We start from the raw sequence: 10,135 nt of genomic DNA on the forward strand, positions 1-10,135 counted from the left end.
GTTAAATCTCTCCCACCCCTCACCTTAAACCTACATCCTCTAATTACAGATTTCCTTCTGGGCAAAGGGCTCTTTGCATTCAGCCGATCTATTCATCTAATGATTGTGTACACCTCTCTGAGGTCACCCCTCATCCTCCTGCGCTTCAAGGAATAAAGCCCCAGTCTGCTCATCCTCTCCCTATAGCTCAGGCCCCCAAATCCTGGCAACATCCTCGTAAATCTTCTCTACTCCTTCTCCAGCTTGACAACATCTTTCCTGTCGCACGATGACCAAAAACTGAACATAATGCTGTATATATTTGTGTAATAGTTGATCCCATGTAATAGTTGACCACCCCCCATTTTTGGCACAAAAATCACGTATTTTCTGTGTGCCCCATGTAAAAGTTGACCCTTCCAATTTTGGAACTGGAGCTCCTGATGCCTTACCACAGATCCTCACCCCGGATGCCCACCCACAGGAGCTCCCAGCTGCCCGCCCACCAGTACTCCCCATGCTCTGGCCATAGACTTTCCCCTAGGCCCCGGCTGCTCACTCATCCAAGCGCCTGTCAACCCTGCCCAACACCTTGAATGACGCAGGCACTGACCACAGTCAAAAGTATGACCAGTGTGAAAGTGATTTCCCCCCCTCAAATTTTACCCACAAAATTGGTCCAAAAAACTCGATTATTATATGGGGCTTCTCCATACAACTGCAACATAAACACCCATCCTCCTCTTTCTCCATCTCTTTACTGTGCTGAAGATCAGGGGGCAGGGGCTGTGCCCACATCCCTGTCACAGCATGGACATAAACAAAGTATGAGTCTCTTGCTGGATTGCTAATTGAATAGAAAGGTTTAAATATTTTCATGGTGTCTTCCAGTGATCTGCAATTATTCACCCTCCTAAATTCCATAGACGAAGCTACAGCTTTGTCCTTTTACTCCATCTTGACACCCCCTAAAGAACGTGCTGCTGTTCATTGACTTTAAATAATTTCCTGTACACACAAATGACCACGACTGCATCGCAAAATCCAGCTCCAACAGTGCATCAAGTTTGTAGATGACACAACAGTAATTGGCCTCATCAGCAACAATGATGAGTCGCACCACAGAGAAGAGGTGGAAAATCTCGTGAAATGGTGCAAAAGTTACAACCTGAGTGTCAATGTGGACAAGACAAAAGAGATGCTCGTGGATTGACCACCCTCCACTACACATCAACAGCTCTGTACAGGTACTCGATCTTTTATTCAGACATCTAAAATCTAGAAAGCTCCAAAATCCGGCAAGTGGGGACTGGCAGTCGGGGGAGGCGGCCGAGGGAGACTGCTGGGTGGCTGAGGGACTGGCGGTTGAGGGTGACGTCCGGTGGCCGAGGGACCGCAGTCGGGGGAGTCTCCGAGGGACCAGCGGTCAGGGGTGCAGTTGGGGGAGGCGGCTGGGCGGCCGAGGGACCAACGGTCGGGGGTGGGGTTGGGGGACGCAGCCGGGCGGCCGAGGGACCGGCGGTCGGGGGGAGACGTCCGGGTGACCGGAAGGGGGTGGGGGTGGATATGGCAGCACAATTTGGGTGGGCTTTCCAAAATCCGGAAAAATCCAAAATTCGGAACACACTGTCCCCCAAGGGTTCTGGATAAAGGATCGTGTACCTGTAGTAGAGAGAGTGGAGAGCAACAAGTTCCTTGGAGTTCACTTAACTAGTGACCTGTCATAGATACTTATTATCTCCTCACTTGTCATTAAGGTACAACAGAGACTGCACTTCCTGAAAAGACTGAAGCAGGAAAGGCCACCATTATGTCTATAGGAGCTCCATCAAGAGCGCCCTGGCCAGCTGCATCTCAGTGTGGTACATTTGCTGCAGAGAAATGGATCGGAGGTCAATCCACAGAACAATAGCAATGGCAGAGAGGATCATTTAGTCAAATTATTAGACATGCATACAGCACGGTAACAGGCCATTTCAGCCCACAAGTCCGTGCCACCAAATTTACACCCAATTAACCTGCAACCTGCAGTTCATTTTGAACAGTGGGAGGAAACCGAAGCCCTGGGGGAAACCCATGCAGACATAGGGAGAACACCTTACAGACAGCGTGGGATTCAAACCCTGGTCTCAATTGCTGGCGCTGTAAAGGCGATACGCTAACCGCTACGCCAACTGTGATGCCCTAAACAGCCTATGGTACCTAGTATTCCCAGTCAGTCTCCCATCCAAGTACTGACCTGGTCTGAGCCTGCTTAGCTTCCGAGATCAGACGAGATGGGGTGTTTTCAGGTTAATATGGCCATAGGCAATCTCCCTCCACCCCTGCCATTAATGTGATCTACCAGGATCGTTGTCTAAAGAGGGCAAGCAAAATCATTGAGGATCTCTTCCACCCTGCACACAGCATCTTTCAGCTGCTCCTGTTGGGGAAGAGATACAGGAATATCAAAGCCAGCACCACCAGGCTGAGGAACAGCTTCTTCCCACAGGCAGTGAGAATACTGAACAACCAAAGGAACTGCTTACACTAACCATCTGAGGGTCTCATATTCATGTAACAATATTAATTTAATACTTGTCCTGCATATGTATTGTTTGTCTGTATGTGCGTATGTCTGGCTGTGTGTCTACAATTTTTGCACCGAGGACTGGAGAACACTGTTTTGTCAGATTGTACTTATACAATCAGATGACAATAAACTTGGCTTGACGACTTAAATATGTCAGCACAAAGTTAGGTACACAATCTGGAGAATATGCCAATTATTTCAGAGCCAGTTTGAATCCATCACTGTTTGTAAGGAGCTTGTATGCTCTTCCTGTAACCTGGCGTATGAGGTTAGTTGGTTAATTAGACACATGGGTATATTTAAGTGGCGTGGGCTCGTGGACCGGGAGGGCTGTTACCATACTGCATCTCTAAAATGAATCATCAATAATATCTGTTTGATGAACAATTAGCTTTGGGCTAACTCTGGTGCTAGAACACCGTGCCTCATTTTCTGTACAGTTCGCAGTGTTTCCAGAGCTTGTTTTGGAGATCTCCAGGGAATGTTCCGAATTGTCATGGAGCTCTACTTAACTGCACCAACCTTCTCCTACATGTAAATATGCTGTTTGCGAACCATTTCCACTTCAAAAGCCTCTCGTGACTCAATATATATTTGTTTGTGAAGCTTTGATTCAGTTTACCAAAACCAGGCCTTTTATCCCACTGAAATGATCCCTTCTCCAATAGATTGCACTTGCTTCATTAGGTCAGGGCATTGAGTGGAGGAGCAGGGAAGGCATGATACAATTGTACAAGTTGTTGGTGAGGCTACATTTAGAGCACTGTGCCCTTAACTAGTCACCAAGAGACAGGAGAGATAGAATTAAGCTGGAAAGAGTACAGAAAATATTCACAAGAATTTTTGGGACTGGTGGGATTCTGTTCTGAGATTAGGCTGGGATATTTCTCCCTGGAATGTAGGAGGCAACCTTATGGATGCATGAGGGTCAATTATTATCCTGATCTTGCTGTCGCGTTTCACCCAATGATCTATTTGACCTTGAGAACATCAGTGACATTGTTTTAATCTGGTGGCACCAGTCTGAAGGAAGGCCGAACAATTTGAGATATGAAAGCACTGCCAGTCATAGGCTGGGTGGCAGGAATTCTGTCCAAATGCTGAGGACTTCCTGGCCAGCTGGTATGAGAGGAAGAAAATCAAAACCATTGGAACAATTGCCAAGGAATATCAGGCCGTCCTCACTTTACAGTTTGGAGATGTTGCTGTATGAACATAGGCTGCGCTGCTTCCTGCATAACAAGGGCACGTTTTGGGTAATCTTGGGATGTGAAAGGCCTGTGTCAGTATGTATTCTTCCCAGAAGATGCCTGTTGGAAGCATATGGAAATGATAGAGGGTTACATGAAGGAATTATAAAGGTGAACAGTAACGCAAGGATCTGAACAAATGATCAAGGCCACTGTCAGTAAGAAGGGATTGAAGAACTAGTTAGTGCCCCCTGGAGCCAGAATGATACATTGAGTGAATAGTCACATGCTGTGACAGTGGGGTTTACATCTGGGCTGATATTAAGGGCAAATCTGTTTCAGGTTCAAATCCATTTTCATACCCCAAAATGAAAATTTTCTTGTGAAAAATGATTTAGATTTTTTTCAATCTTGCTCATTTTTGAAGGATCTGCTCCTAGATTGAAAGAAGTGAATGACACCAACAAATCATATCTGAACTATCTTCAGAAAAATCCTAAATACTTTGTGGTTTCTTTGAAGGTTAGTCGATGTTATTTTGGGACCACAATTGGGCTGGTATTTACACGTGGCAGAATGAAAGAAATGATGCCAAGCTGGAGAGGGTGCAGAGATGATTTACGAGGATGTTGCCAGGACTCAGGGCCCTGACCTATTGAGAGAGGATGAACAGCCAGGGGGTTTATTCTTTGGTGTGCAGGGTGATGAAGTGTGAGCTCATTGAGGTGCACAAAATTAAGAGAGGAATAGATCAGCTGAATGCAGAGAACCCTTTGCCCAGAGTGTTGGGGGGGGGGGGGGGGGGAGTGAGAGATTTAACAGGAACCTGAGGGTGGTGGGTATATGGAATGGGTTGCTGGAGGAGGTGGTTGAGGCAGGTACTATTGCAATGTTTAAGAAAAAATTGGACAGATACATGGATAAGATGGGTTCAGAGGGATATGGGCCAAACACAGGTGTGGAAGTAGTGTGAGTGGGTCATTTGGGACATCATGGGAAAGTTGGGCTGAAGGGTCTGTTCCAATGCTGTGACATGGGATGACGCCGCCAATCAGAGTTGGTAAAATTGGTTGAAAAATAAAGTGTTTTTATCCATGCGTAAAGGCTGAAGAACATGGACTGTTAAGGTTAAGAACTTCGACAAACCCTTGGATTGCTATGAATTTCTATGACTTGGATTAGCTGAAATGTCGGCATCTTGAGTTGAAGGTTGTTGATGGAAGCATAAGGGAGATTTTATTTGCACAGCTGATATCATTTAGAATAGACTCCCAGAGATGCGAGTGAAAGCATTTGCCATCAGAAAGGAGTTAGAGGGACATGAGGAGAATTGGTTACAGGTGACTTCATGCTCTCAAAGAACTATCCAAAGGACCACTGGTAGAATCTCTACTCTTTATTTTCCCGTTTCCAGGGTACAGAAGGTTAAGATGATCCCAGGTGCATTGAAGAACCACACTTCCAAAAATGTGATTGTTCATTGAGTTTCTGACATCTTTACTGGAACGCTCTTCCCCTCCGTGTGTTTATAACACACCGCAACTATGTTATTTACCCTGAGCTGATGAAACCGTTATCTTGCAGGTTAATCTTTTAACTCTTTCGGGCCCCACTCCTGAGACAGGTTTTGTCTCGCTCCACGGGTCCCAGCAACCTCAAGCCCACTGCGAGATTGAAGAGTCGGTGGGAAGTGAAAGCTCAAGTAAATTCACAGCAGCAATAAGTAAGTTCATTAAATTCACGACCCCTTGAAAAGTAGAACCAAATGTTGGCTAAAAGGGCAAGTGCCATAATTAATGAAAATGCTTGTATTTGGCGGTTTGTTTTGTGAATCACTCCGACGGATTATCTGTGACCCCCCCCCCACCATGGAATGAGGGATCTGCAGGGGCGGTCAACGGCAGATCCTTGCAAGGAGGGGAAAATGACTGGCACCTCATCACGGCGAGGAGAATGGCCTCTTCGCCAGTCGGACGATTCCACACAGGTGGAAAGGTGGGGCGAGCTTTCATCAGGCGAGTAAGTCACCCATACCTGGGGATGGAGAAAGGGGAAGTGAAAGCACTCCCCCCCCCCCCCCCCCAACACCCCCCGTGGGACCAGCAACAAATCAGAGATAAACGTGTATCTGGACTGTCGATAAGGAAATTGGGGCTGCGAGTTTTCAAGAAGTGAGTGAGTCTCCTCGCAGCCTAGTGTTTAAACCCATTCCGGGGGCGCCTGTCACCATCGTTTCCTTTTGTAGACGAAAGTAAACATGAGATATGATTTTCTTTGGTCCTCGTTGCCTATTTCATCGAAAGCTCTCTTCATAGATAGTGCGATATGGATTTTTTAAACCCCTAATTATGAATTTGGATAATTTGGGAGGGGGGGTGGAAGAGGGAGAGAGAGAGAAGCAAAAGCGAGGTGTTGGATGAACCGAGCGGGTCAGGTGGATAGTCCAGAAGCGTTTGGGGAGGAGGGGGGGGGGGGATGTTATGGGACGGTCAGTTCAAACAGCAGAAGCTTGGAAGTTTTTTTGAAGAAACTTGGTGAGTTGACCGATCCCCCGCCCGCACTTCATCGTCCAGCTACGGGACATCGGCAAAAAAACCAAGCGGCGGGGGAAACCTAATACACACAGAGCGGGCTCCTCTTCTTCGACGGAGCTGTCCAAATGGATGCTATTGCTTCATCGCCCTGCTGATCTAATGAATGACCTGATTATCAGGGATGGCACGCAAAAGTATTCGAATGTGCATGGCGGTGAGCCGAAGAGTTGATGTGAAATGGGTGACAGATTAGGTTGCATTTTATGTTTTTAACAGCGGCTTCGAAAGAAAATGTAGGCGGGTTGAAATTAACTCACTCTTTATATTTATATAATATTATAATTTTAATACAAAATAATATATTTATAGAAACATGAAAAATACAATTCTCAATTACAAGACATCTAGCCCTGTATAGTGTCAATCGGTGGTGGGCAGATGTGCACCACACAGATCCTCGCTGCTCTTCGCTGGGTTCAACCCCAGTGGTCGTCAGACAAAACGCAACATTCGCTCTGACCCGAGGGTCACCTCAAGACTCAAAACAAAAGAACACTCATTACAGATTAGGAAAAAAAAATCGTTTCGAAGCCTATTACGCGGCTACCAACTGAGGCAGTGAGATGAGCCGAGTTCCCTAAATGAACCGAATTCCCTCAGTTACGAGAAAGTGACGACTATCGGAAACTTTCTTTGTGTAACCTCGTCAAAGCCCTTCACATCATTGGTAGGATCTGCTTTCGGGAATACAAGCCCGTCGCCCAAGTCCGCACGTCTAACCATTCATTTACCGAGCGTCTTCTCTGACCGGCTCCCGCGGATCCTGTCTGGATTGTGGCGAGTTCCAGGTATCGACACCTCCATCCACCCGTCCGTCCCGACGTCTCCAATCGCAGCCCATCTCTAGGGCGGTAGTACCAGCTACAGATCCCCAAAATGAAATGTTCGCCCCGCTTTCGTCGTTCGTGAGTTCTTAAATAATGTCTTTTTTATTTCGCTTCTGAGGAAGCGCATTTGGCAAACGTCTTTCATGTCCTGAAGTTTTAACCGAGTCCCCGTTCCCTCAGATGTGTCTCTTCATGTGCAGAGCGAGGTGGTCTGACCTGGAGAAAGCCCTCTCGCACATCTGGCACTGAAATGGTCGGTGGCCGGTATGTTTGCGGTAGTGACGGGTCAGCTCGTCGGAACGAGCGAATTTCCAGCCGCATCCTTCCCAAGTGCAGTGATAGGGCTTCTCACCTAGGTACAGATGGAAGATAAACTCTTTAGAACCTCGTCAGCTCTGGATAATTGAGACAAAAAAATAGAGGCGGCGGGTTGCTGGGATCTAGAGAGAGGGGGGAGAGAGAGAGAGGAGAGGGAGAGAGAGAGGCGAGGGAACGAGAGGGAGAGGGAAGGGGGGAGAGAGAGAGGGGGAGAGAGAGAGGCGAGGGAAAGAGAGGGAGAGGAGAGGGAAGGGGAGAGGGAGAGAGGGGGGAGAGAGAGAGGCAAGGGAAAGAGTGAGAGGAGAGGGAAGGGGGGGGGGAAGAGAGAGGAGAGGGAGAGAGAGAGGCGAGGGAAAGGGTGGGGGGGGGTGGAAGAGGGAGAGAGAGAGAGAGAGAGAAGCAAAAGCGAGGTGTTGGATGAACCGAGCGGGTCAGGTAGCAAATCCGAGGAGGGAAACAGACGGGTTGGGGTTTCAGGTCGAGACCCTTCATAACGTTCCCGCCCTCACGCACAATCCAGCACTTCGATTTTTTTTTTAAAATTAAAACGAAAAATAAATCGTTTCGCTTTAAAAACAAATCTCTGCAGAAGATCTCATTGCAGACCCGCTGCGAAGCACGGAATGCAAGTGAGCTGCAGCACACCTGGATGGATGTTCAAGGAGAAGGGACCTTGACTCGGTGGGCGCCCATTCCCTCCCGCGCTCGTCAGGGGAACAGCTTACCTGTGTGCGTCCTGAGGTGGGCTTTCAGGTGTGAGCTCTTGGTGTAGGTCTTGCCGCAGCCGCCGTAGGTGCAAGTGTGCGCCGCTGTCCGCTTCCTGGGCCAGGAGCGCCGGCCTCGCTTGGGTTTACTGTCCAGAAGCTCAAGGGGGGAGGACGGAGGGGTGAGCATGGTCCGCGGAGCCGGGGTCGGCTGCAGGTGGACCGTGTCGTCGAAGAGGCCGTACTGGTTGGGGTAGCCCATCTGGTGGTGGGGGAAGGCGTAGGCGGTCTGGTAAGGCAGGTTGGCAGCGCACATCAACTGCGACGGCAGCCCTTCGGAGTTCATCAGGTCGCCCGGGCTGAGAGGAGGGGTGACGGTGCCGCCACCGGGCGCCGGGCTGCTGAGCCGCCGCTGCTGCTCGTTGTACGCCACCATGCACGACATGGGATTCTCCTGCTTGATGCTGAGGCAGGCGGAACTTGACATCATGCCCAGTGGCTCCCCGTAGCTCCCCATCGCCGGCTGCTCGGTTTTGGAAACTTTGGCCAAAGCTTCAGCCGGGAAGGAGTGGGTGAGCACGAAGCGCCCTTGGATGGTGCCGGGCTGGCAGTATTCCGGGGAGGCGTTCAGCAGTTCGTCCATCATACTGCCTCCTTGGGGCACGCCGGCCGTGTGGAACTGGTCTTGGGCCGCGTAGGCGTCGCACTCGTTCTTATAGTACTGGACATTCTCTTCCGTGAACACGAGGTAGTCGGCGGAGTTGGTCCCGGCGGAGTGGGATAAAATAAAATCAATATCCAGGAGGCCAAAGTCATCATCGCCGTTGGTGTCTCGGATGAAACACCCCGAATTCACGGCTCCAGGGTCGCTCTTCCACTTCGGTGAAAATAAAATAAAAAGAACATTCTGTTAATACCCTTCGACTTACTTTTCATTTACAAAAAAACCCATTTAAACTCGTCAAACAAAATCACTGCAACTCAATCCTTCTACATGTGTTTTCATTCCTTCCAAGTTTGTCAAAAGTTTTACTTACATCGAAATACTCCTGCTTGTCATAGACTTTAGGGGTTGCGAATGTGGAGATGGACGGCAAAATGGTGCCGCTCAAAGCCATCCCTGCCTCTGGCTTTTTGTTTTTGTTCAAACCAAAGTTTGCATGTATGTTGAAGTCGGGGTGACCTTGTCGGAGAGAGTCGGCACAGGTTTTCAGCGGAGCCCGGTGCGCCCTCCCGATTAAGTACTGGGTTTGAGTTGTGCTCCGGGACGTCCGATTGGTGGGACGGGGCTGCGACTTTGAGCCAATTGCAGCTGCCTCAGGAAACACGTCCAGGATGAGAATCGTTCGCGAGTAAATGTCCTAAATATAGCAGTAGTATATAAAGCGAGCACTGGTCGGCGGAGCGAGAAGCTGATTGAGGCGCTTTAAAGCTGTCAGGATTTGCTCCGTCTCCATAGGGACGCAGCAAAACAACACACACACATCTACACACGGCTGGACCGACGCCAAGGTGACGCAAGACATGCTGACACACACCACATCACCCGGTGTGAGGAGCATTTATAAATAAACCTCGGGTTCTCCCAGCCTGGTGTTTGTAAATAACACGGTGCCGGCGCCTGCAGTCCGCGCAGGACGGCCCAGGTTAAAAATAACCGCGGTGGGAAGGGGGTGGCTGTGTCAGGGGCTCAGGATCCCCCCCCATCTTCTCAATTCTACAAACCCCAAGAGATGAAGTTTAGTGCTTTCTGCTTTGGGCTGACTAAATAGTTGTGTTCGTGGTCTCAAACGAAAGGCGATCGTCCTGGTTGCCTGGGGTCGTGCAGACAATATTGGCCACTTCTTGATGTGAGCGTCATTTATTCAATAGGATCCAGAGGGGAAAAGTTAATGCCCGAACGCATTCGGCAGAGGGGGCTCACTCTCACCGATTCCACTCCTTGAAGGGT

The 10,135-nt window shown here is 49.0% G+C and overlaps 1 protein-coding gene and 1 pseudogene across 1 annotated transcript; both read right to left on the reverse strand.

Annotated features, from left to right (window-relative positions):
• Nucleotides 1-2,169: 2,169 nt before the first annotated feature.
• Nucleotides 2,170-2,288, reverse strand: LOC138759634 (5S ribosomal RNA; annotated as a pseudogene).
• A 4,289-nt stretch (nucleotides 2,289-6,577) lies between these two features.
• Nucleotides 6,578-9,506, reverse strand: klf2a (Kruppel like factor 2a). The gene is made up of 3 exons (XM_069928487.1): nucleotides 9,222-9,506; nucleotides 8,206-9,061; nucleotides 6,578-7,514 (listed from the first exon to the last, which is right to left on the reverse strand). Exons 1-3 carry the CDS (start codon nucleotides 9,300-9,302, stop codon nucleotides 7,339-7,341), a joined length of 1,113 nt encoding a protein of 370 aa, XP_069784588.1. The 5' UTR covers nucleotides 9,303-9,506; the 3' UTR covers nucleotides 6,578-7,338.
• Nucleotides 9,507-10,135: the final 629 nt, after the last annotated feature.

Source organism: Narcine bancroftii, chromosome 3 (genome assembly GCF_036971445.1).
Source record: "Narcine bancroftii isolate sNarBan1 chromosome 3, sNarBan1.hap1, whole genome shotgun sequence".
Lineage (NCBI taxonomy): Eukaryota > Metazoa > Chordata > Chondrichthyes > Torpediniformes > Narcinidae > Narcine > Narcine bancroftii.

Excerpts from the sequence above, each read along its gene's own strand:
- klf2a (XM_069928487.1), bottom strand. The coding sequence starts at position 9,302 with ATGGCTTTGAGCGGCACCATTTTGCCGTCCATCTCCACATTCGCAACC. Across the intron at positions 9,062-9,221 it reads ACAAGCAGGAGTATTTCGAT|TGGAAGAGCGACCCTGGAGC; the intron begins GTAAGTAAAACT and ends TTTTCACCGAAG. Across the intron at positions 7,515-8,205 it reads CCACCTCAGGACGCACACAG|GTGAGAAGCCCTATCACTGC; the intron begins GTAAGCTGTTCC and ends ATCTGTACCTAG.